The 27876-nt window shown below is 49.5% G+C and overlaps 1 protein-coding gene across 1 annotated transcript in view; it reads right to left on the bottom strand.

Moving 5' to 3' along the window:
- The window catches only part of LOC146808682 (uncharacterized), a 145333-nt gene extending 133726 nt beyond the window's left edge, over positions 1-11607 (bottom strand). Inside the window, exon 1 of the mRNA XM_085614213.1 lies at positions 11488-11607. Within this exon, the coding sequence (XP_085470339.1) occupies positions 11488-11491 (4 nt within the window). The 5' untranslated portion in view covers positions 11492-11607. The remainder of the gene's footprint in view (positions 1-11487) is intronic.
- Between the last annotated feature and the right edge of the window lie 16269 nt (positions 11608-27876).

Below are 27876 nucleotides of genomic sequence, written 5' to 3' on the forward strand. Positions count from 1 at the left end.
TGTTCCTCCTCATTATCTTTAAATTTCACAGCTGCTTGCATCACTGACATACCTCTTTCTCTCTTATCTCTTTTCGCTAGTTTAATTTCCTTCTGTTTGGCTTCCTTTCGCCATAGGCGGAAAGAATCAAACATCGCCGGCCGGGCTTTCTTTTTAAAAAATTTAACTTCTAAGTTATCCAGGATTTCTGTATCGAAACTACTATTTTGGGGCCATTTTAAAACCCCGTCCTTTCTGGTGTATCGGATCCATATTTCATTATATGCAATGGGGCCCACGCCATGTTTCACATAAAGCTCATAAGTTGGAGTTCCAATTGGAGGAACCGGACACGAATCCTCTAACTGGAAATCCCTTCCACAACCCAAACAAAACAATCTACAAAATACAATAGAACCAGGCATCTTCGCTCACTAGTCTAGTTTCAAAACTTCAAAGGATTATCGAATACAATAGTCTCGTGAATACACGAGTCCTCTGGCTTTGGGACTTGCAAGCACCAAATCGAAATGATCCCGAAGGATACCAAATTCAAACTGGGAGACGCTCCACTTATACTTAACTGAATATTGATGATCGATGGCGTCACCAGAAGACTCTCTCGATTGTTTCGCTCTACGAAAATCGTCAAGGGTCCAAAACAGGGCGATTAATCAGGGCAGCAGTCCTTCGTAGCCGTCGGGACGCGGAGAACCTCGCAGAAAAGACTTTCGGACCACGTCGACATGCAGGGGTCGATGAAGTGGCGGCCTTCCTCCAGAATTTCCACACGAAGCTCCTCACGAACCTCTGGCTTGGACCGGTACCGCTGAAATCGCGCCGAGTTGGGCGCCAACTGAAGTACTGGGTCTTTTAAGCCCAGCGGTGCAGGGGAACACACCCTATGACTTCTGGGTTCTTCCTGTTTCAGACCTACAGAAACACAGAGTCTTCTGGGTGAAGTCAAAGATCAGTTTATTGGCTGCAGACCAATTACAGGCGTCCTAGAAGTACAACAGCGTGTATGTTCTCAGGAGACTGCTGAAAATCACAGAAACGGGCTTCTCCTTAAATACAGATTTTCCTGCCTCAGGCATACATTCCTAGGTTTATGGCATGGTCATTCAAAGTGTACATTACAAACAAAAAAGGCAGAGTCATGATGACCATCCCACATTCCAGTGAAGCCAGCCCGCAATTATTTACACAGTAAAGCTCAGATCCCACATCAGATATCGATAGGCCCCAATAAACATGAGCATCTCCTGTTTTGGGAAAGAAGCCATGAAGCAGGAACAGCAATGTGTGAAAGAGATTAGCCGGAGGCTTGTGTAGCATGAAAAGACTTTATGGTGTGTCAAACCCTGATGCTAATCACAGGTGGCCAGAGGACGGGGAACTCGTGAGACCAGTTTGACCTGGGGCAGCGGAGCCAAGCTGTCCAGGTCACAGAGAAGTCAAGGAAAGGCACATGTGCTCTAAAAGGCCCGTTTTAGCTTCATGCTATATAGCCTATGTGAGGGCAACCATAAGATGGCCACTGCTACAAAATGGAACCCACGCAGTGATGTGAAATAGCGTATACACAGTGCATTCATAGCTAAAACGTTACAGAAAGCACTCGTACATACCGCATTAACCATTCGCGGTTCACTATTACCGAGATAGACAGGGGTAGGGTACTGTCTCCTACGCGGTCCCAAATTCCAAAGTACAACAGCGCACATGCACGCAAGCTAGAGGTCAGCAAAAGCCTCTGGTAGCACTTAGAAAACCCCCTTACTAAAAGTTGAGCAAGCAGCACATGCGCTGCTCTAGGCGCGACCTAAAAAACCAATACCTTAAGTGGAACTGCCATGACAGGGGGGCCTCAGATAAGAGATGCCGCAGGCAGTGCTTTAAATGGGAAAAATAAGTGCAGGTACTCATCAAAATGAGCTAGAGGTGTGGTGAGGGGGCGGGGCTAGGGGCGGGGCTAAGGTGACATGATGATACTTAACTTCTATATTAGTGTCAGCACACACCAAAACACATGAGACGTGTTAGAAATGGGATTTCTGGTTGGCTAGGGCTTGCGCCACAGCCAGGCAGAAACCACCACTCTAGTCAGGGCTGGGGAGTTACACGCCAAAGATAACCCCTGCTCACCCCCTTGGTAGCTTGGCACGAGCAGTCAGGATTATCCCGGAGGCGATGTGTAAAGCGTTTGCGCGTGCACCCAGCAACAACACCCAAGGCCCACCACTAAAGAAACTCCACACAAGGTATTATATAAAAATAGCCTTTGTATTATACCAAAACACATTAGATAATATTCACACAATTTACACTGTGCCAACTGGCACTGGGCAGAATTTTACAAGGGATTATATGTACAGGGGACAGGGCCACATGGACCACTGTCAGGAATTAGCACTTTTAGAACTTAGCACTTAGAACATAGGATATAAAATTACTGTAGCACAAAATAACACATGTAGCACACAACCAGTAACTACTGGTAACGGGTAAGTACCACCTACGCAACCCTAACCACCTTAGGAGAATGTCACGCAGGGAACCAGACCTCACTAGCATCACCTGTACTAGGGAGAATAACCACCTAAGTATCACAATACCTGTAGGGGTATAAACACATTACACATGATGCATCACAACACATTCAGAGGTGTAGGTTGGGAACAATAGCGCAAAACTCACATTAGCCACCACCTGTGGCAGTCCCTAGGCCAACTGGCCTCGTAGGGGGCTAGGACGCCCTGTCCAGCAGAGTCAGGGCAAAACTGCGCACGCAGTCAAGGCAAAGCGCCAAGGCCACAACCTAAACGTTGCAGCTGCCCACTAAGTGCCGGGCAGCTGGAGAAATGAGCCTGGGCACCACTGTGCCTTCTGAAACCAATATAGCAGTTGTGGGAGCCTCGGGGCTCTAAACAAATATTCACCCACCGGAGAGCACTGGCTTCCGAACTAATATGTGCCAATGAGAGGGGAGAATGAAGGACAGAACTTGTCCCCCATGTTGGAGCGTACTCGCGCTCTGAATCACACAGGGCGGTGCACGTTGGAGCCCTCTAGGCTCTTTCAACCATGTGCCCCCTTGGAGCCGACTAGGCTCTTTACAAACAATAGGGCCAACGTTGGAGCCTCCCGGGGGCTCAGGAACACTGCCCCCGATGTCGGAGCCTCGTGGGCTCAAGGAAATAGACCGGTCGGGGACCGGCACCCTTAACACATGCGCGGAGTCCCCCAGCCCTTCACACTTACCGGGCTGCTCTCTGGGGACTCCTGCGTCGTCTCCGCTCTCCTTCGTTGTCACCGGTAGCACTCCGGCGGGGCAGGGGAGACCTCCCACTGGTCTCGACTCCGGACGCAGCCTCGCGTCTCGGAAGCTCCCCCGGCTAGAGGTGCAGGGTTGCTGGCCTGCCAATGGCAGCACGGCCCAGAGCGCCTTAACCAATGGCAGCGCGGCCCTTGAGACGAGCCTCCAGGCTCAGGAGCGCCGCCACCAATGGCAGCGCGGACCTCTCACGGAAGCTCCCGGGCCGGTGGCGGTGATTCTTTCGGGACCCAGGCTTCCGCCGGCACAACAAGGGGTAGGCTCCCGTTCTTTTAAGTACACAATGCGGGGTGGGCACCCGTAATTTAGATACAGGAATAAGCGGGGTGGGCACCCGTCAACGAGCACACAATGCGGGGTGGGCTCCCACCTCAAAACGCGGCAGGGAGCGGGGGAATCCCTACGTCGGGGTTCCCTCACAGGTTATCGTAGCGCCGCGCCATGGGCCACAATGAAGGCGCTCTTCAGAAAAAGCGCTTCTCGATGCTGGGGTCCCAAAGGAAGCGGTCCTGGCGCTATAAGCAAGGTCCAGCAACAAAGTCCTGGCAAAGTTCAGGAAGGTAGGCAGGGGGGCAAGGCTGGGCCCAGAGCCAGCTTACTGGGCCTCCAGGCAGGGAGGTAGTCCAAGTGGCGGTCCTCTGGCCCAGCAACAGCAGCAGCAGCCCCCTCAGGCAGGATCCTGGAAGAGAACATTTTACTTGGGGTCACAGCCCCATTTTATACACAGGTTTCCTTTGTCTCAAGGTGCCGGGAAGGAGCGAACCAGTTACAACTGGTTCCTGAGCACTTTGTTTTGCTCAGCCCCTCTCCCTATTCAGAGAACAGGCCAGGGTCATCAGTCGCACCACAGGGGGCGGAGCCAGCATTGTGTGGGGAAATCCCAGCCCTATTCACAGGACCCAGGTGCACCACTCCCTCACATTACACATGCTGATCTCAACACTCACCACCGGGGCAGACCCATCCAGACTCCTGGAGCCAGGCTCACCAGCCAGCTCCAGCCAATCACGAGTCCGCACATACCAGACTCGACCCTGCACACCCCACGCATCAGGAACTACCAGGGACGCATACATTCCCCATGCATTCCTATGGGAGGGCAGGCCTATCTCACCACATGCACTCAGAGTGCTCACGCACTTTACTCTGGGACACAGGGAAAGTGCGCAGAAACCAAAAATCACTACCACCAGGTCACCAGTAAAAGCAAAAAGTTTAGGGGTGAACCTGCCAGAAGGGCCAAGTCCAACAAGACGTGTTTATTTAAACAAAGCAGGTTAACTCATTACACCAAATGAAAGAGAAATGCGATAATAGGTTAACATTTCCTTTTTTTTGCAATAGTTTTACCTTCTTAATGTCATACTGTTAATTGCTGTTTGGCACATTACTTTATATTTTTGAGCACGCTAGTAGGAAGAAACTGAAAATACCCTCAAGTTGAACCAAAGCTCTTATGGCACCAAGCAAATGAAGCAACTCATCATGACCCTCCCCAGAAGATAACTCGTGTCTCTTCCATCGATCTATCCATTCATCCTTTCATCCTTTCATTTACCTGCTGATGTCCGCCATTTAACCTTTCCATTCTATCGTCTATTCAGTCTCTCATCAGTCATTCAGTTTTTCACCATTACGTCTATCCACCCATCCATCGCCAAACCTGTCCATTCATCCTTTCACCCATCCATCTCTTTATCCACCTTTTCCCTCATCCATCAATCCTTTCGCTCATCCATCCATCAACCCTTTCACTCCTTTATTCCATCCACCCTTTCACTCAATTTCTCCTTTCACTCATCCATCATCCACCCCTTCATCCATCCTCTCTACCTTTCATTCATCCATCCAATCTTTCACTTATCCACCCATCATTCGCCCTTTTATCCAATTATCCACCCTCTTTCACCCATGCATGCTTTCACTCATCCATCCATTTATCCATCCATCTATACCTCCACCCTTGCTCACTCATCCATCCACTCGCTCACCCTCCCTCCCTTTTATGTTATTTATGAATATTTGTCGCCAAGCAGATATGTACAAAGTGCCACCCATTTTCTTTAAAATACCTCCTGAGAGTGTCTGGATTCTCTCTCTCTTTCTCTCACTTTTTTCTTACAAAAACAGGCATACACACAAACAGCAGACACACAAAAGACTAAGGTATGATAAAAGCCATCTTTTCTCTTCATCTACCATGGCTTTTTTAATTGCCACCGGGGCCGGACTGGCCGTAGCCTGATGGCCACTGCCAGGGCACTGACATGATTCTTGTGCGTGCACGAAGGCATAGGATAGTGCGAATGGGATTGGCAGCACACGGCCTGTACGGACCCTGCTCTGTCACGCACAGCGTGATGGTGAGTACCTGGACATTATTCAAATGAGCCCTGCTGAATAGCTCAGCTGGGGCTCAGGTCGGGGCTACAGAAGCGGCGCCTTGGCTGCCAGAGACACGTCCCACTCCTGCTCACCAGCACGGGCAATGAGCCTACCCATTCATGAGTACAGGTACTCTCCTCGGAAGTAGAGAAGTGCCGGTACTCAGAGTGATAAATCTAAGAAGTGCCGGTACTCAGTACCGAGGAGTACTGGCCCATTTAAAGCACTGGCCGTAGGAATAAATTCAATACAGTTGCAGCAGCAACAAAACGGTCATATCGCCAATGAGATTACTATGGCGAGCTAAACATGATCTGCCTCATAAACTGTTCCTAATCAAACAATAGACAATTTTGAACCAGTCTTAGGAATCAGATTTCTAATTTAAGTCTCTAAGAGCGGATGGAAAAGCGGATAGATAAACTAACCTATGCTGTTTGTGCATATCAACCCTTGATGCACCTACTGGAATTATACCGAAACAGAAAAAGGGTCAGCGTCAATCACAGAGTCTGGACAAGGGCCCTCATCGCACCCCCAATGGGCCCCAAAGACAGGAGCGGGCTGGATTGGACCGGTCAAAGTCAGCGGCCCAATAGAGGTTGCATCATTTACATTTTCACGGGTTTCCCGCGACTGCAACTATTGGTTGTCTGGGGGCAACGGGGTCGCCTTGCCAGTCAACAGGGGCAGAAGTACAGGTTGAACAAGCATTAAAAATGCAATAGATCTCGCCTTTTATTAAGTTAAAGCCATTTGCTTTGCTCTACAATAACATTAGCAAAGCAAATGGCTTTAACTTAATTAAAGGAGAGACTGTGAGAAAGTGCCATCTTACTTGCATGGTATGCCCTCCAGTTTTTGCTGAATTGGTGAATGTACTTTGACTGAGTGTGCCCTGGACTCCTGCCAATCAGGTGCCCAGGGCCTATGTTCCTTCCCTAAAAACTAAAACCGAAATTGGGAAACCCTGGCCACATGTCAGCCCCTGGTAAATGGTACCCTACGTGCCCAGGGCCTTGTGGCCAGGGAAGGCCTCTAGGGGCTGCAGCACTCGTTGTGCCACCCTTAGAGGCCCTGTACCCTAACACACACACACTGCCTTTGCAGGCTGAGTGTCTGGGTGCAAGATAAAACAAAGAGTCGACATGGCACACATCCCTGTGTGCCATGCCCACAACCTACACTGCACTGGCATCCATCAACCACCCCTCTAGCTGGGTGCCCTATGCCAGTGGCATGGGCACAGGAGCATGAGCCCTGTGCCCCTACAGTACCCAGGTCCATTCCTGGGCACTGTAAGTGCAGTGCTGCCATTTAAGAGTATATGGTGCTGGGAGCTCGTCAAACACGAACTCCACAGCACCATAATGGCAACACTGAAGACTGGGAAGTTTGCTATCAAACTTATCAGCACATTAAACCCGCACTAATGCCAGTGTGGGATTTAATGTACAAAGCACCACAGAGGGCATCTTAGAGATGCCCCCTGAAACCTAAAATACAATCCACGTCTGGTCTGAGAGGCTGCCTAGGCTGCCACACAGCAGACACGTTGCTGGACCCCTGGGTGGAGAGCTCCAGCTCTCCTGGGCCTGCAACAATGCACGTCCTGGGCATGGAGCTAGGTCTCCTCCCCCAGGATTGGCAGGGGGAAGCTTCAAAGGCATGCCGCCTTTGTGAGCTTCTCCAGGCCACTTGCTGTACTCAGCAACTGGCCCACACCGGTTCTGACCCCCACTCTGGCGGGAAGACTGGCCGGAAACCCCAAGTAAGGACAGGGGATGTGCCAGCCTCTGCCAACCCCACCCCTCAGGTGGGGGAGGCGAGCTGAAGCACATCTCCAGGCTCTCGCCATCTTGAAGATGGGAAGCCCTGCCCAATCAGGACTAGGCTACTGCCCCCCTCCCACAGAAGAGTGGCAGGATAGGGGGTGTACCCACCCCAGGGCAGGGACCCATTGGTCCCTGCCCTTTACCTACCTGTGACACCCCTAAATCTAGTATTTAGGGGCACCCTGAACCTTCCTTCCTTAGATTCCAGAATCCAAAAAAGCAAAGAAGAGCTAGAAGAAAGAAGACCTGCCACGCAGCGGCTAAGAAGAGGAAGACACCAACTGCTTTGGCCCCAGCCCTACCGGCCTGTCGACCCTCGAACCTGCTACTGCTAAGTCTCGGCACCTCTTGTGGCCAGCAGCCTCACAAACCCCGGAGGACCTGGCTACCTTGTGACTCGGAGCATCTGGGACTGCCATGAGCAGTGGCTCTGCTCAAAGCAAGTTACCAATCCCTGGCATCAGCCCGGAACCGCGAACCCTGCACACTCTGCACCCGCCAAGCCTGACCTGTGACGGAGTGGACAAAGACCCCGAGGACGTCCCCCCGGCGACCGTGACCCCGAATCCAGCACCCAAGAACTCACCTCAATGCTCCTGCCGACGCCTGCAGCCTCAGAACCAGGGACCCCCCAACCTCGATCAACAGAGGGTAAGATTTCCCGACACCAAAAGGCCCCCTGCACCCGGCGCCCTGCGGTCCCTTGTGCCCGACTCTTGGGTACCTACCTATCCTCCAACTACCCAACTTACCTCTTGAAGTAGTGGTGGTACCTGAAGAATCTTCATCCCCGAGCTTGCAGCCTTTGTTCGTCCTGGAGCTTTCCTGTTGAAATCCATTGAGTGCCCGAAGGCTCAAAAGCACCCTGCACCCAGCCACCCGAGTTGCCCTGGCAGTGCAATTTCTACTCCTACCTACTTCCCCACTTGCCCTGAGCAAGTGACAGGAGCCCAGCTCCCCCAGCCGCGTGGCCTGCTAGTCAGCAGCCACCAACCAAGGCCCCCCTGCATCCCATAGGATAACATTGTGCCAAACTCACTCACAACTGTACAAACCTGACCCTGGGGGAACCCTGAGTCTGTGGCCAGAACCTTAACTCTGCCAGTCGAGTACTTACCCAAAAGCAGATAACCCAATTTCCTTCCATAGGGTAACATTGACTGGTTTCTTCTGAAATTTCTTCAGTGTGGAGTTTCTAAAACTTAAAATATTCACCTAAAATCAACCGAGTAATGAGAATGAAAATACTCACCTCCTATTAGGAGACATCCCAGTGCTGGATCTTGGTGCCCAGCACTGACCCTGAAAAGTACTCACAACCTTACTTACCATTAACCCAATTTTCTTCCATAGGAAATCATTGACTGTTTTTCTGTGAAATTTCTTCTGTGTCGGTTTTTGCAAACTACAAATATTCTTTAAAAATCCTACCAACTGTGAAAACGTAATTACTTACCTGTTTTAGATAGAGGTCCGAGTACTGAGCCTAGGAGCCCAGTACTGGATGACAAAAGTAACGAGAACACACTATGCCTGCAACTTGAATTTTCTCCTGTTTTTCTATGACATTTCTTCTAAGTGTCAACTTTTAAAATAGCAAAATATTGCCTAAAAATCACAACAGTAACTAAGTCGACTTTTATCACTTGTTTCCAAGAACTGTCCCAGGACTGAATCTAGGATCCAGTCCTGGAATCTCAAAAGTAATCCTGAAAGTAATCTATTGCAAATAACTTGACACTTCCATTGAGCTCAATGTGCTATTGTGTTTGAACTTGTGTTGCCTATTGCAACAACTTGTAACTACTACTTACAAAAGTCAATTGCCTATTGCAAAAGTATTAACTAAGGCATCTCACTCTGAGAAAGTATATTTTAATACCTATTGTTGGTTCTAAAATAAAACAACCATATATTTGTATATACAAACCATTGGCCTAGAGTTCAGTTCTTGAGTGTGTGAGACCATTTGCTGACTGAGTGTGTACAACAAATGCTTTACACTGTCCTCTGATAATGCCTTACTGCTCGACCAAGCTACCACTTTAGAGAGTAAGGTTATATCTAACTTTAACCTCTGCCAACCCTCTGGGGGCTGTAGACTCTGTACACACTGTACCTACTTGGGAACAGTATATACAGAGCCACTTTCCCACAGAGACCTATTGCATTTTCAATGCTTGTTCCTTTTTTGGTCAATTTCACAGAGGAATAAATACAAGAAAGGAGAGGAAAGAGGGAGTAATGGCTACAAGGCCCAGGGAAGGGGGCCCTCACACCTAGACCTTACAGCTGGCTCCAGCGCTTTGAGGCCCAGGAAAGGGAGGCCCCCCTCTCCTGGGCCTCAACTCAGTAATGAGGCTGCCCTAGCACGGGCAGCTCTACATACATTTTAAATGCTCATTCACATCAAAGCAATCTTTGCTATGGGCGATGCAAAGGTTACAAAACCAAGTTGATCTGGCTGCTCCCTCCACCCCTCACCCACCTCTCCTTATCTGTGTCCCGCTGTCCTGGAAAGAAGGGGGCCTTCTGTCACCTAGCAACAAAATGACAAAAGGGTGCCTAGAATGGCCGGTACTTAACAGAGGCGCTGCCTCGTCCCTGACACTAAGCCAACATAATTGCTGGCCCAGCTGCTGTACCAGCCCCATTCTGTGTGCTGCTTCCCTCCACCCCTGCACCTCCAGGTATGCCACCACGCATGGGCTAACAGTGAAGCGGGCCCCTTTTTTAGTTCTCGCCTGGCATAAGACTGCGCAGACATGCGCAGTCTCGCTGGCGAGATTTAATGATTTGAAGAGATTTCTCTAGTTGGCTTTAAGCCCCGCCCCTCTTTTCCATTGGCTGGCGTCACCGTTTATGCTAAACGGTGGCCAGCCATTGGAAAAGAGCGTCTCATGACGTACACTTTTCTCTTTTAGAGCCGTCCCAGTTGGACTGGCTCGCTTGCTTTACGTTTGTAGTAAAGCCTTTTCTTATCTTTATGGGGCCATGTGTTTCAAACACATGGACCCATAAAGACAAGAGATCACCGCCTGGAGCTTCATAAAGCTCCGACGTCACCGCAAGCCGCGCTGGGATTGGCCCAGCCTCGCAGGTTGCCTAGCAGGCAGCAGAGGGGGGGGGCTTGTCTCTTTTGTGGGACGGCGCCTCTTTGAAGCGCTCCGAGGCACGCCCTGTTGTACAGAGAACTTCACAGGAATCGGAAACATGAGCACGCAGGTCTGAAGCCGGGCTACTGTACAATGGCGAGAAGAAAGCCCGGGAGACCCCAGCGCCGCAGGCCACCTCCCCGGAGCACGCGCTCGTATCAAAGCCGAGCAGACACCGGCTGTAAAGGCAGCGCGGCAGGGGGAGCGGCAGTATCCTGGACACTGCTCATCATCCTGGTCAGCTGTGTCTCCAGAAGGCGGGGAGATGCACATTCCCGTGTAATCTCACCCCTGAGCTCTAATACTTTTCAAGTTCCTCATGTCTGTCCCACCTATCAACCGCGACCCGTGGCCTCACTTCCCACTTGATCTCCCACACTGAACCTCCTAATGCCCTTTGACAGTTCTCCACTCTGCCTCTCTGATGTTGCCCACGGCACACTTATAACCTGGCCGAGCTCTACCCTCCCGCCCGTGGTCTCAAACACTGTAGAATCATACCCTACCAGCTAAGGTCCGTTCGGTTAGTATCCCTAACTCCAAGGGTGTTTGCATGCCCCTTCTTTCAGGAATCACTACTCCGCTCTCAGGTATCTCTGCTAGTCTCACCCAAACCTCTAATCCCAGAGTCCCCTCTTCATACATCTCATATACACTCACACATTTTTGAAAGGGTATTTTGCTTCATGGGTTTACAATCTTCCCCTCCCACTTCTCCCCGCACTCCTCCATGCCTACAAGCGTCTCTTTGCCCCCTGACCCTCGCTTTGGTCCCAGGAAACCTATCAACACTCACCCATCTCAGCCGGTGTTCTTTCCTTTCCCCGGTCGGTTCCCTACGTTCTGCGGACAATATGTCGGAAAGAGACGGCAACCCAGAGGAACCATACGAAGCCAATGCGCGAACGTATCCAAAGTAAACCGAGTGTTTCCGATATATTTGGCATCCCATTCAGTTCAGGATATCCGTCAACGAATTGAGCCGAACGTTTCCGATGTAAATCCCATCCACTCTGTGTTTTTCATCCCCTGGTCTTCGGCTATCTTCGGGACTCCTCCCTAATCACTGGACTCGTATTCCTCATCGCTGGTTTGGCTTCTCACAGACCACTCAGTTTCTGCACCCTGGCGGGAGTTTCTTAGCCCTTCTTTCTTGGAATAACAAGCATTGAAAATGCAATAGGCCTCGCCTTTTATTAAGTTAAAGCCATTTGCTTTGCTATATAATACCATTAGCAAAGCAAATGGCTTTAACTTAATAAAAGGCGAGGCCTATTGCTTGTTTCAGCTGAGCCTGAGGCCCTGGGCAGCTGCCCACACTGCCCATGCCTAGCGCTGGCCCTGGTGATATGACATCACAGCTCACAGGCCTGCGCTGCAGGAGGAATTGGACATGAGCTAAGGCAGCTTCCCTGGGTGATTCCTTTATTTTGCTGAACAATACACCCATCAAACAGGAAGTTGCTTGGTTTTTCTTAATCAAAAACCCATTTTTGTATGTTTTTCTATAGTTCAAAGTCAACGAGGTTTGTGTAGTGTAGTAAGTTTCCCCTCCCATTACAAGAGGCACATAGTGTAGCTGTTTGGGCGCTGTGCGGGGTAAGGTCTGTAGAGATCAGGCGAGCAACGCCTATGGGGCTCAAAGCGCTTCAGCCCTCACCCCTCCTAATCCCCCCAGCGTGTGTGTCAGCCCGAGCTGAGACAGCTTCCTGGGCACCCACACAGACAGTTTTTGAGCTGCTGTGGGCTGGCTGCTCTGGCGTCTGTCTTATCGCAGCCACACCCGAGTGCTTCACAGGTCTTTAAAAGACCATTTACTTGCTAACGAGGCCTGTTGTTAGAGCCCCTGCATCTCCACTCTGCCTATTGCTGGAAGAATTAGCCCCCCTCCCTGAAATCTTTAGTAGCCCCCCCCCCCCCTAAAATTTGGCTCCACTTTTGCATCTGGTAGAGATGTGCCTGGTGTCATGCTGGAAGAGTAGGGGGGCTTTGGGAGTGCTGTGGGGCTCCTAGTAATGTAGGAACCCTGTGAAAAAGAAGCGTGAGGTGGTTTTCGGGGTCCTCTTTTCACCATAGAACCTCGCCGCTGGAGGGCTCCAGATATCTGGACAACAGGGACATTTCACGTCCTTTGTCTACGAATTGGGGCCATTTTTTGCCCTATTTGGCCTACGGCCCAGGTCAAACAGGATGACTTTAGAAGCCACCCCAGAGTCATTGGATGATCACCCCACTACTTCAGAAGCCATCTTCATGTTATCAGACACGACTGAGCTCTTGAAGCCCTCGGCAGCCTGTAGAAACGAGGCCTGAGGATTTGAGGATGACGCCCTGATCACTTCACAAGGTGGGATTGTTTCTGAGGACGTGAGGATGAGTCCCTGATGACACAAGTTTGCTTGTGCATGTAAACAGGAACATCAGTAAATATATCAAATATTCATCAAAATGTTGCTCGAGTTAGAATTCCGAAGAGAAAATCAGATATCAAAGTCAGAATCGCCGGGTCTGGTGGCTCAGCGGACTCATGCGTCCACTGCAGGGGCCTGTGTTCGACCTCATCATAACAGGTTCAAATCCCAGCGGGTCCACTCAGCCTTTCAACACTCTGAGGTCAATAAAATGAGTACCATTGAGTTGGGGAACAATAAGCATCTCTTGTTCAGCACCAAGAGGCCCTTCTGAGTGAGTGTGTGCTTTACAAATGCACATGTTATGTCAGTAGTAATTTTGCAGGGCACTACATCAGGGGTCAGCACAGTGAAAGTAACTTTACATTGCAGTTTGTTCCATTGGGAGGGCTTTTATTTCGCATCCCAGAAGGTAAACCTTTTTTTAATTGTTTCCATATGTGTAGATTATTATTTTGCATATTAATTCCTCCTACTGCCTCGCACAAGGGTGTTTCTATATATACATAGGGCTATCGTGATTGTGTGAGATCACTCTGACCCACACGGTTTGGTTTTTAGGCACTGTAGCGTATTGATGAAAATCACAGAGAACTTAAAATAACACTGAGGTAGTGGCACTGGTAGTGATCCCGTGGTGGCTTAACACATTAAGCACAAATGAATCACGTAACTCGGGTGGACATGTATATATGGCACAGGTGTATGAAAAACATTACACTATAGTGACTACAGATTACAATCACGAATAAAATTGTTTGTATTTGTTTATATTCCCTTATATCTTTTAGGAAATCTACTGGATATCACTCCATATATTTAGGTGAGTGCAATAGGCCTAATTTTTTTGTGCATGGTATTGATTGCCAAACACAAGGCAGGGACTTTGAAATATATATAAAAAAATAAGATTAAGATATTTGAGCCCTGACGAAGGCCCCAGATCCGATAGGGCTAGTACCGAGGGCCGAAACATGTTGGCTTTAGTAAGTGGGTATATTTGAAAAAATTGTTTTCAAAAGAACCCCATTCCACATTTTTTTTAATATACCACGGGTACCCTATAAATAAAGCTTCGCATTGGGGTATACCTGTAGGTAATTTTTAACTTATCACATATCTGGTTCCCTGCTTAACCAGTTGGTACTTTATATAAGAACTCCCAGAACATCTTTGGTTGAGTCCGCCCAGGTAGTACCATCTTACCTGGGTGTGGAAAGACGCCCATGATGAAGCATTTCACTATTAGTGAGTGAGGCGTCTTCTCCAATATCTTGGATATTCCACCTGTTTGAGTGACTAATAGGACATACGGAGGGTCTAAGACCCATTTGATCAGATATTGGTCCAATCTTAAGCAAACAACAGTTGCCTTCAGTGACAATATAGTATTTGGGAGATTGCTCTTTTCTCTCTCTCTCTTCACTGAAACAAATGTTTCTATATATTCTCTACAAAAACAAAGGTTTCAGGGACGTTATATTTGGAAATTACCATTAAAAAAACCTTAGAAACTCACGAAAAAACCCAATGGTTACAGGAACGTTATAGTGAGGCTGACATTTCATTCAGACAAATCCAGAGAAATTCAGCAGTTATAGTTAGCTGAGCCATCTATCACTAGTGCCCCCGCAATGCACTGCTAATGACCCCACATATTACATCACTCATGACATGGTCAATGTGAGAAGTTGGCCTGGTATATGCTGTCCACTAGATATAGTGGGCACCTTGCACCAGTCCAAACAACCCCTTATTGATGATAGGTTAAAGACAACCTTTATTGAAAGCTATCCTAGTGGTAGCTATGGAGAACAGCCTTCAGGCTAAGTCTCGAAGGAATGTAAAGCAGGTTGGGGCGAGCCAAACCATATACTAAACTAGTAGTATAAGAACCATGACTTAACGAGACACAAGTCCTAGAGCCTGTAGAATCACTGGGACACCAAGGAACCACCCAAGGTAGTGACACAGGGGACCCACGGGGGCCGTGTGCAGTGTGAGAACACAGCCGGGAGCTCCCATTAGCTTCTATAGGGAAAGTCACGGTTAGATTTTTAAAGATTAGGGACACATAGAGATGAACTAGGACCAAACCCTTTTGGACTTAGACAGTTCCAGGGCTAGCACCCACGGGAGCACCGGAATACTCGTGTTACCTCACCCAGGGAAGCCGGGTGCAATGGTGTCAAATGGTGTCGGGTCGCGTTGTCGTTTTCAATGGCCGCTGGCGAAGAAGTGCTGCTGCCGGAAATATGTGAAGTGTCCGAAGAGATCCAAGCCTGGATCGAAGATGTGAAGAACATGAAAGCAGAGGGGACAGAGTCTGGGTCACTTGCCAGTGCCCAGGGGCACGATAGACGAATGCCCACCGATGTCGGGTGTTTCAGGGGAAGAAGGTGAAGCTTGACTCTTCAGCCACGAGGACCAGGAGGCAATGAGGACAACCAGGAGCTGGATTTGAGCTGTCTCACGAAGTATGTCAAGTGCTGCAGCATTGGTGCCCTGATTAGACACAACAAGTCTTGGCAACAGCAACCCAAGCAGAAAGGAGAAAGATGCTTCGGTGCGGACCAGCAAGGTCCGAGGGACTACACCAGTGAGGAGGGACACATCTGGAGCAACTAGGGAAGCCCAAAGAAAGTCTGAGTTACCTTCACAGGGAACCACCAGTTGACGGACCAGGGATCGTGAAGGGACCTCACAAAATGGCGGCCCACGGGTCACTCGGGGTGACTAGGCTGACAATCTTCGGTGGACTCTCTGCTCGGGATCTGGGCTACAAGTGAACCAATGCACAGCCATAGGAGTCGTCGAGAAGCTGATGCACTTGCAAATGTGCACGGTGTCCAGGGGTTCGGGTTCCATGGTACCCACGAGGACTACGGGTCTCAGCTTTGCAGGGGACCTGGTTCGGCCTCGGGGAACTCTGGAAATCCACCTCTGGTGTTGCAAAGTCTTCAGCGTCCGGCGGGAGCTTCAGAGATGCAGACAGGACAGATGCGTCTTTGGTGCCTGCCAAGCAGGGGAGTAACTCCTTTACTCCAAGGGAGATTCTTCAGTCATCTGGCGTTGAACAGATCGTCGAAGTTCCAGGATTCAGTTTCAGAGTTTCGTCCAGGGATATCTAAAGTTCTGGTTACAGAGGTTCCTTCTTTATACCCAAGGAAGGGGTTGGAATAACTCAGGGGACCCACCTATGGGAGGGTTTGGAAAGAGGGGTGGCTACACCCATTTTCTTTGTCCAGTTTCACGCCAGAGCAGGGGCTGGTAGCCCCTGAAACGGTTTGAGCTGGACTAGGCACAGGGACACCAAATGTGCCCCCAGTGCAGGACTTCAAAGCACTCTCAGAGTGCACCCACCCAGCCCCAATACACTAAAGCCTGTGAATAGATGAGACAATATGTCCCCAGCAATAAGATAAACAGCATTTCAAAGTACAGTCAATAATAAAGAATGGAATCAAAAAGGGAGTTTGAGATCGGAATCTCCTACGTGACCCTTGTGGACCCTGGTACTGACCCAGCGGTCCGCCTCCTCAGCAAGCATTCTAGGGTTAGTCAGCTTACTATCAATCAAGTGCTGGCGTAGCTCAGGAAAACAATTACTGGACAAGTGCTCCCATGCCATTAAATCAAGAAGCCCTTGAAAATCATCAACCTTACTACCTTTCACCCAACCATCCAGTGCTCTGCAAAAAAAAGTTACACACTCCACATACGTACTGTTTGGAATCTTTGTGCAACCCCTGAACCTTTGTCTATACAACTCAGGGGTCAACCCATACCTAGTCATCAAAGCTGCTTTCATATGGGGATAAGAATTATAATCATCTGAGGGCAAGTCTAGCAGTGTGTCCCGCCCCTCACTAAGGAACCGTCCCCACAACCCTGCCCCCCAATCCTTCTCAGGGACCCGGTGGGAAGACATGGCTACCTCATAGGCTTTGAACCACTTCCCTATGTCATCATTCTTAAAAAACTCTTTTACCACAACCTTTGGTATGTACACCCTTGATTCTGTCTGCACTGACGGTGTGCTGCCACCAGAGGGAGTAGACTCTAAACTTTTAGCTTTTAGATCTAATTCCCTCAACTTCATTTCATGCTCCATTTGGATTCTTCTCTCTTCCAGAGCCAGCTTTTTGCTTTCTAGCTCCAGTTGCCCACTCAATTTGAGCTTTGCCATCTCCATTTCATGCATCCTGGTTTCTTTCCTGTCCGCCAGCTCCTCTGGCGACAGGCCTCTGCCAAAACTATGGACGCTTTCTGCTGGTTCAACAACTACCACATCTCCAGGCGACCTTGACTCAATCCAGGCACTCAGCGCCTCGAGTAGGTCTGCTTTGACTTTACATCCAACATGAGGAACTTTGAATTTCTTGCAGAAGCCCTTCAGCTGGGCCTTGGTGTAGCTCTCTAGTCTCTCCTCTTCCCATTCTACTTCTTCGCTTTCAGAGACTACAGATGGCGCATTCTCAACAATGACTGAACCAGGTATGATTCCTCAAAAAATGGATATTTCTTGGCAAAAAAAAATCAAAAAGTATGTGGCTGCGTTATTGGTCTGAACTCACTAAGTGGCATTCACAAAATCACTGTATATGAATCACAAATGCAAATTCAGAATCCTCACCGCTGACCACCAATGTTAGAATTGGGAATCTCTGGTTGACACAGGTAGGTACTTGTGTTAAGCAGGGATCCTCTCTTCCAGTCAGGGTAAGGGGTTACACTCTAACAATAACCCCTGTTCACCCTCTAGGTATTTTGGCGCGAGCAGACAAGGCGTTATCTCAGGGCGCAATGGTTAAGCATTTGTGACCACACACAGTAATTCAATGATACCCCCACAAATGGACTCCACACTGGGTTTTATCAAAAATAAGTATCTTTATATATATCAGGCTTAGCACAAGACCAAAATAACGTTTACGGCCCACAATACTATTAGCACAAAGAAAAGGAAAGAGTTCTTGAGTTTAGCGTAATGTTAAAGTTCTGTGCGCGTCGTGCCTCTTCGTATGCTTCGTACGCGGTGGAAAAATGTTCCGGCACGGGTCTCACACACACTGCAGGTGCTTCAGGGGGAAGCGTACACCTTACGGTGCGAACGTACACAGTACCTTTATCTTGAGGAGTCGTCACGAACGATGCTTTAAAAATCAGCGCATTGTTCATCGCGTTGTCCTCCTGTCGCGGGGCATACTATGTTATGTTATTGTGATTTTATAGCGCGCACAGCTACTCCTAGGAGTATCCCGGCGCGAGCTAAGAGGACAGTGACACAAAGGAGATTAGAACAAGAATGTTTTGAGGTGCTTCCTGAACAGCATTGAGTCCTGAATAGCACGCATGGATAGCGGCAGTGCATTCCACAGCATGACAGCCTTAAAAGCAATTTTTTAAGTAAATAGTCGGGAAGGCCAATATATAGACCGTTGGCATAGTCAAGACGAGAGAGGATCAAAGCCCGGACCACTGTTTCCTTAGCTGGTCTTGGTAGCAAAGGTAAAAACGTTCGCAGAGATCTGAGAATACCGAAGCAGCAGCCTGTAAGTTTTTTAATCTGAGTCTGAAAGGACAACTGCTCGTCAAACCAGACCCCCAAGTTTTTGACTGGGAGACCCGTGCAGGCAGGAGAGGGATAGGCTGAGGGCCAGAGAGAGTCTCTAAAATGAGGAGGAAATTTTCCATAGAGTAAGATTTCCGTCTTATCCTCATTGCATTTCAATTGAGCGCCGGATAGCCAATGAAAGACTGCTGACAGACAGCCCTGTACTCTGGTAGTAGAGAAATCAGATTTACCCCATGTGAACAGGAGCTGAGTGTCGTCGGCATATGCAACAACCTTGGCCCCACATTCCTCTGCCAGTTGAACTAGGGGCGTGACATAAATATTAAAAAGCAGGGGACTCAGCGAGGATCCCTGGGGCACTCCAGTAGTCACAGGCTGAGGAGGAGACGCAAAAGGCGGGAGCCAGACCTGTTGAGACCGTAAAGAGAGAAAAGATTCCAGCCACTTCCAGGCCTGACCTGTAATGCCGATATCAGCTAGCCGAGAAAACAACATTGCATGCGGCACGGTGTCGAATGCAGCCGACAAATCCAGAAGGATAAGGGCTGCACTGCCACCCGAATCCAAACACTCACGGATAGCTTCCTAAACCTCAACTAAGGCAGACTCAGTGCTATGGGAGGCTCTAAAACCCGATTGAGCCGGATGGAGAAGCCTCGATTTCTCATCGAAATCAGTCAGCTGTCTGTTGACTACCTTTTCACAGATTTTTGCCAGGCAGGGGAGTAAAGAAATCGGGCGATAGTTGGCAGGGTTGCCGGTGTCAAGGGATGGTTTTTTTAACAACGGGATGATTTTAGCTTGTTTCCATTCCCGTGGAACAACAGCCTCAGTGAGGGACAAATTAACAAGTGAATTTACCTCCGAATTGACTGTCTCGGCAATGGAGGCCAAAAGCCTAGCCGGGCACGGATCTGACGGGGACCCTGACTTTAAAGATTGCAATAATTTCAGGGACTCGGAGAGGTCCACAGGAGAAAAGGTAGAAAATAACACAGTCGGAGTAGGACCTCCAGCTGGAGGCCCACTATTGCAGGCAAACGTCGCCTGAATGGACAAAATCTTAGCAGCAAAAAAGTCAGATAGCTTTCCGCACCAAGACGCAGAGACAGGGAGTTTGGTGGCCATAGCTTCAGGGGCCATGAAACTCTGAACGATTGAAAAGATGTCTTTAGAGTTGTTGCTGGTGGACTCAATCCGCTTAGTATAGTAAAGGCTTTTCGCCTGACGAATGGCCTGATAGTAAGTCTTCTGGGCATCTCTCAGCGCCTTCTTAGCTGTTGGGCAGAAGGCGGTACGCCAACTGCGTTCAAGCTTTTTGCAGTGCCGTTTAAGCAATTTCAAATTAGGAGAAAACCAAGGTTGCGAGGGAGAATCCCTATGGCGACGACGGCAAGACAGGGGAGAAAGACTGTCCACAGCTCGTCCAATCCAACCCAAGAAACATGCAAGGGCCCCTTTCAGGTCAGTCGGCAGAGTAACCCTAGAGTTATCTAGACAGAGCCGAAAAGCTATAGGATCAATTTTAGCAGTCGGGGGCAGGAATTGACCTGTTGGTCGACTGCCCCTTCACTCACCGACCATGCGAAACAAGAGAGGAAATGATCAGACCAAGAGACTGGAAGCGGGTTTTCAATAGAGATAGGGAAATTTGAGCTGATAGGGTCCAGGATGTGACCTCCACAATGGGTAGGAGAGCTGACCCATTGGGTAAGCTGAGCTAGATCAACCGCTTCTAAGAAGGCTTGAGTGTCATTCAAATCCCGTTGGTCAAGGTGAATATTAAAGTCTCCCAAAAAAAGGTATTGCGAGAAGCGCAGTGCGCGGGAAACAAGCACCTCTCCAAGACCACTGAGAAAAGGACCCGCGTAGCCAGGTGGCCTATAGACTAAGGTGCCGGCCAGTGTAGAATGGGCCGAAAAAACAATGGTGAAGTCAAGGAGTTCACTTTGGTCTAGCGAGATATTATTGCCCAAAGTCACCTCCCAGACATTTCTGTAGATAATGGCCACACCACCCCCCCTGCCACACAAGCGGTCCGCTCGGCAGATCGAATAGCCTGCTGAGATCGCCATCTGAACAATAGAATTGGAAGAATCATTCATCCAGGTCTCCGTGATAAACAGAAGATCGAAGTGTTGGTCCAGGATAAGATCAAAAATATCCTGGTAATGTTTTACCAATGACCGACTGTTAATCAGGCCAGCTTTAATAATTGGACGAGCTTTAGATCTCACCGCCCCACTGAGGCAAGGTTGTAACCCTCTTGGAGCATGGCTCAGATGGAATTTGCAGATGGTGCACGATAGAGGACAGCTACAACTCACATCCCAATTCAAGTTTGGATTGCAAAATTTGGGTCTAAGTGCCAGTAGATCATGGTGGCTGTATATCAGCGGGCCCCCCATAAGACAAGGGACACGGGCAGCATAACTGGCGCTGAACGCGATCGGGACGCGGACGGGCGCAGACGGATTTGCCTTAGGCGCGCCTGTGGCGCGCCCGCTGCGCGCGTCCCTGCGCGTCCGTCCGGCGCGCATCAAGTAGTCGTCCCGTGTGCGCGCGACTAGAGCGCCCCAGACCCAAGATGGCGGCTCTCAGCGGCACAGCGAGGGACCAGGAAGTGGTTAAACACGCAAATACACAGATTTAAAAATGTAAGTTAAAACCAGAATGATGAAAGGAGTGGTGATTAAAATGATTTTCAATTTTTAAAGTGCAAGTATGAGGACATTTTCGAACTCCAATTGTGCAAAATAGGCTATTCCGTGTGCAAAATAAGCGAAGCAAATCAGCAAAGAAACGCCTGACTAGCGTAAGGCGTGGTGTCAGCTAAGCCTCAGAGCGCTGCGCGACCGTCCGGCACGCATCAAATAGTCGTCCCGTGTGCGTGCGACTAGAGCGCCCCAGACCCAAGATGGCGGCTCTCAGCGGCACAGCGAGGGACCAGGAAGTGGTTAAACACGCAAATACACAGATTTAAAAACGTAAGTTAAAACCAGAATGATGAAAGGAGTGGTGATTAAAATGATTTTCAATTTTTAAAGTGCAAGTATGAGGACATTTTCAAACTCCAATTGTGCAAAATAGGCTATTCCGTGTGCAAAATAAGCGAAGCAAATCAGCAAAGAAACGCCTGACTAGCGTAAGGCGTGGTGTCAGCTAAGCCTCAGAGCGCTGCGCGACCGTCCGGCACGCATCAAATAGTCGTCCCGTGTGCGCGCGACTAGAGCGCCCCAGACCCAAGATGGTGGCTCTAAGCGGCACAGCGAGGGACCAGGAAGTGGTTAAATACGCAAATACACAGATTTAAAAACGTAAGTTAAAACCAGAATGATGAAAGGAGTGGTGATTAAAATGATTTTCAATTTTTAAAGTGCAAGTATGAGGACATTTTCAAACTCCAATTGTGCAAAATAGGCTATTCCGTGTGCAAAATAAGCGAAGCAAATCAGCAAATAAACGCCTGACTAGCGTAAGGCGTGGTGTCAGCTAAGCCTCAGAGCGCTGCGCGACCGTCCGGCACGCATCAAATAGTCGTCCCGTGTGCGCGCGACTAGAGTGCCCCAGACCCAAGATGGCGGCTCTCAGCGGCACAGCGAGGGACCAGGAAGTGGTTAAACACACAAATACACAGATTTAAAAACGTAAGTTAAAACCAGAATGATGAAAGGAGTGGTGATTAAAATGATTTTCAATTTTTAAAGTGCAAGTATGAGGACATTTTCGAACTCCAATTGTGCAAAATAGGCTATTCCGTGTGCAAAATAAGCGAAGCAAATCAGCAAAGAAACGCCTGACTAGCGTAAGGCGTGGTGTCAGCTAAGCCTCAGATACTACGGCACGTTGGGCCTTGGGTCGCGTTGCTCGAGGGGACGGTGCGGAGGTACGGTGCTCTTGAGTTTTGTAGCGGCGTACGCACCGTACCGTGAGATCAGCTCCCTTTTTTGAAGTCCGATGAGGAAGCAAACCATACGCTTTGCTTGGGGAAGACGTACACAGCTACTCTACGCACCGCAGCCTTTCCGAAGCAGGGTAAAGGAGCGTACGCTGAGTAGTACGGTTCGCAGGAACTGAAAGCAAGTACGGTGCGAAGTCCGTCCTTTACGTTGTGAGCTACGGCTCGCAGGGGCCTGTTAGTCGCTTTGCTCGGGCCGGACAGGTCCTTCCTTTGCGTTGCGAGCTACTGCTCGTTGGGGGCCTCTAGTCACGTTGTGAGGGTCGGACAGCGGGGTATAAGCTTTCGAGGGTACGCTTCGATCGTCGAGACGTACACAGCAGTTCGCTTCCGCGTTACGGGGTAAACGGCGGTTTTCCGGTGCTCTTTTCACGGCGGTGAAGTCCACTGGTCCTGGGACTTCGTTCAGGGGGCAAGCTCAAGCACAAGCCCTTGGAGACCTTAAACAGCACAAGTTGAAGCAAAGTTTATCAGCAATCTTTCCCCTCTCCTTCAGTAGCAAGGCAACCACTGCAGGCCAATCCCCCAGGTCAGGGACAGGACTCCTCCTACAGCTTTCCCAGTTCCTTCTCCTCAGGCAGAAGTTCGTCTTGTAGCAGGATCTGATTTCTTAGGAGCACGGCTCCTATACTTATACTGCATTTCTTTTGTTCTTGCAGGCCAGGGGGGCCCTTGCCTAGTTCGGTCCGGTTTCTGATCACTTTGTGGACATGATGCAGGCTTCTTCTTTCAGTGTGCAGGGCAGAGTCATCAGACGCTCCACAGGGGGTGGAGCCAGCATTGTGGTGGCAGAGCATAGCCCTATTCAGAGTCCAGGTGTACTCCTCCCACCCATCTATATGTCAATCTCTCTATTCACCACCAGGCTACCTAGCCCTGCCCCTCTGGGATTCCCCAGCCCTGTCATTCACACAAGCCAGACAGCAGATACACATCAGCGCAGAGGCGGGCTGAAATGGTTAGGCAAGCAAAGGCCATCTTTCTAAAAGTGGCGTTTGCAAACACAGAACATTAAAATAAACCTTGCTAACAGATGTATTTTATTATTCTGAGTTCAGGCATACTAAACTCGATTTTCTACCATGTTCCCTGGGTCTGTTAGGATCATAGGATGTAACAATTCCAACAGCCCATTCTGGCCTATGAGAACAGGTAGCCTTACAATAGTGAAAAACGAAAATGGCTGTAATTCACTATTAGGACATGCCACACACATCAGGACTTGTCCTACCTTATGCTTACAATGCACCCTGCCCTTGGGCCTACCATAGGGGTGACTAACATGAAGTTAAGGGAAGGTTTAGGGACTGGCAAGTGGGTGCACTTGCCAGTCAGCAGGACAGTACCAGACTGCACGCAGATTCTGCAGTGGCAGACCTTAGACACATTTTACCAGGCCGATTCTGTGGGTGGCACAACCGGTGCTGCAATCCCACCAGCAGCATTTGTATTCACAAGACCTGGGCACTCCTGGTGCACTTTACTGGGGTCTGACAGTAAACCAAATAAGCCAATCATGGAATCCAACCAACATATACATTTTAAATAGGGAGCACTTGCACTGTGGCACTGGTTGGTAGTGGCACAGTGCTCTGAGCAGCTAACACCAGCAAAACATGTGTGGCACAGTGACAAAGTGCCAGGTCTAACAGGCATATTTCAGGATTCTTTGTCTGTATGAGTATGACGCAATATTGCTGCTGACAAAGAGATGATAGGATCATGTGGCTGGTAGCAAGCGGAAGTTAGTTATACTACTAGTGAGAATTCATGAGTGTAGCATTATATGACTCAGTGTTTGTGTTTGTCTAATCTTTCTTTTACAGGTTCTACTCCCCTCTTTTCCCTTCCTTCCCTTCCCTCGCTTGATCACCCTAAACTTACCGTGCCATTAGTGCAGGAGTTGGGGATGTCAAGAGGTGGATACCCTATAGCATCGCCCGAATCCTGAGGAGTGTTGGACCTGGGACAGAACTTAACAGAATTACGCACCCACGTATTAAGACTCCTCCCGGTTCGGGGGTGCTGTATGGAAGCAGTATGGACAAGGTCTTGCAAGCACTAGCAGCGGTTCAACAGGAATTGGCGGCCTCTAGGGCAGAAACAGCAGCGTTACGAGAGAAGGTAGATAGGCTGTCTAGAAACCCCTTTAACGCAAGCGCAGGGTCTCCTCCCATCCAGGTCACCATGCCCCCCCCATTCCGTTAGCCAACCCTGAAAGATACTCTGGGGACCCCCAGAAGATCCACGTGTTCTTGACGCAAATATTGATGCATTTTTCTTGCAGGCCATCCTCATTTCCGAGTAATCACTCTAGGGTGGCGTTTGCCATCTCCTACTTGGTGGGCGACGCCGGCAATTGGGCGGTGCCGCTGGTAAGGAACACTGACCCTGTCTTGTCCAATTGGGACGAGTTTAGGATCGCCCTAGAAGGGGTATTTGATAGGCGCACTACCACATTCAGCGCGGACAGGGAGCTGTTAGAGCTAAAACAAGGGAGAAATGAATTGGTGACATATTTGACCTCGTTCAATCGGTTGGTGGCTGAGGCCGCATGGCCAGAAGAGAAACGGATGTCTCTCTTCTACCAGGGCTTATGCGATGAGCTAAAGGACGTCATAGCCAGAATAGACCCCGTAAGTGCAATGACCTGGTCAGTCTGGCCTTACGGCTAGATGGGCACATCGCAGATAGAGGCGGTGAGAGGTTCAGAGGCGAGAGAGTCAGGAAGGAGACAGCCGGTAGCGAAGCGGCCCCGGAGCCCATGGAGGTGGGTGCCATTCGTGCTCCTCTGTCGCATTTGGAACGGGAGAGCAGGAGAACACAGGGGCTTTGTATGTATTGCGGAAAAAAGGGACATTACGTCCGTGAATGCCCCGCCCGATCCGAAAGACCAGGGGGGAACAACCGGAACAGAAAGTCCATAGCCACCGTCACGAGCCCTGAAGTGCACAGCGTATCGCTGGTTGCTCCCGAGACTAAGGAAGACAAACATTGGAGAATCCATTCTCTAGCTACTACCCGACAGGGAGACACCGAAACACACATAGAGATGGTAATGTGGTTAGATAATGGCCATCAACCGTATCAGGTTAAGGCCATGTTGGATTCGGGGGCCACAGGAAACTTCATAAACAGTGGGTTGGTGGAACAGCTAGCCATAAGGAAAGTAGTTTGAGAGATCCCCGAAGAGGTGTTGGCTGTTGATGGAAAACCACTTACCTCAGGGGCTACTTATCGAACAAACAGAGAACCTCAGACTGACAATCAGAATAGGAGAAGAGCGACACATAGAAACTGTGGCACTGAACATCATAGAGGCCCCACAGTACGAGGTTATACTGGGAATGCCTTGGTTTAGCCTTCACAACCCAACTATAGATTGGAGAGAGAAGACAGTGCTATTCCTGTCCAAGGAGTACCAGGAACACCTTGTTCCCGGGTGGGGCTCTTGTGCGGCGGCTTTAGCCAGTCCGTTCGTAGCGGCTACTGCAGCGGAAAAGGAGGTATGTCTGCCTAGAGAATACTCCCCCCTTGCAGATGTATTCAGCAAATCCCAGGCTGAAGTGCTTCTGCCCCATCGGTCCTACGACTGCCAGATAGACCTGGTGGAGGGAGCCATCATACCTACGTGTAGGATCTACGCGGTCTCCGAACCAGAGACGAAATATCTTAGAGAATAGCTGGACCATTTCCTGGAAATCGGGTTTATTCGACCTTCCCGTTCTCCTGCTGCGTCCCCTTTGTTTTTTATTGCTAAAGCCAGTGGGGAATTGAGAACCTGCTGTGATTACCGCATGCTGAACAAGAACACCATTCGCAACCGGTATCCACTGCCCCTCATCTCCGTATTATTGGATCAAGTGCGCGAGGCGAAGGTATATACGTGGCTAGACCTTAGAGGCGCATATCATTTAGTGCGCATCCGCAAAGGGGACGAGTGGAAGACGGCATTTAAGACCCGTTATGGTCTCTTTGAGTATCTGGTAATGCCGTTCGGGTTGTACAACGCCCCGGCGGCATGCCAGTACTTCTTGAATGACGTACTGAAGGAGTATGTAGACAGGACAGTCGTAGTCTACATAGACAATATATTGATTTATTCAGATTCCGGGAGCAGCCACACGGAACATGTTAAACAGGTGTTACGGGTTTTGAGAAAGCACCGATTGTTCTGCAAACTGAGTAAGTGCGAGTTTGGTGTGTCTGAGGTTGAGTTCTTGGGGGTAACTCTCCGTCCTGAAGGTCTGAGTATGGCAGAGCGAAAGATACAAGCTGTGCAGGAGTGGCCGGTTCCACGCAACGGTAGGGAAGTGCAGTGCTTCCTGGGCTTCGCCAATTATTACCGGCGCTTCATACAAGGGTTCTCGCAAAAGGCCCTCCCGATCACCAGGCTTCTCAGAAAGGGCGTGCTTTTCGAATGGACCCCAGACGCAGAAACAGCCTTTGGGTATTCAAAAAAGGCTTTCTCCTCAGCGCCTGTGTTGCGACACCCACAGCTCGACACCCCTTTCATAGTAGAAGCGGACGCTTCTAATGAGGCCATTGGGGCCATCTTGTCGCAACGAGACAAAGACACGGGGCGGCTACATCCAGTGGCTTACCTCTCCAGGAAGCTTCTCCCAGCCGAACGGAACTATAACATCGCTGAAAAAGAACTGCTGTCCATCAAGAAGGCGTTCCAGGAGTGGCATCCCTATTTGTGGGGAGCTAGGTTTCCGGTCACGGTATACTCCGACCATCGGAACTTACAGTACCTCAGAACAACCAGACGCCTCTCCCCCAGACAGTTGAGGTGGATGCTCTTCTTTGAAGAATACAATTTTATCATCACCTTCAGACCAGGAGCAGACAATCGGAAGGCGGATTCTCTGTCCAGGTTGCTGACCAAAGAAGGGGATGCAGAGGTCCCGGAAGAGGCTATTATACCTTCCGCCAAGGTTATCTGCGTGCTCAAGGCCGAGGACTACCTAGATAACATACGAAAAAACAGGAACCCAGAAGCATGGAACAGGTGGGCAGAACAAAAACCCGAGAGGCAACTACGGCAGGGGCTACCCTTTCAGCACCATCGTCTGTTTGTACCTACAAAGTCCCTTCGGAAAAAGGCTTTTGCTTGGTGTCACGAATCTCCATTAGCAGGACCCCCCGGCATGCAAAAGACAACCCTCCTGGAACAAAGATACTTTTGGTGGGCCTCACTGGTCACGGACGTAAAGGAATGGGTCGCCCGATGTG

Source organism: Triturus cristatus, chromosome 7 (genome assembly GCF_964204655.1).
Source record: "Triturus cristatus chromosome 7, aTriCri1.1, whole genome shotgun sequence".
Lineage (NCBI taxonomy): Eukaryota > Metazoa > Chordata > Amphibia > Caudata > Salamandridae > Triturus > Triturus cristatus.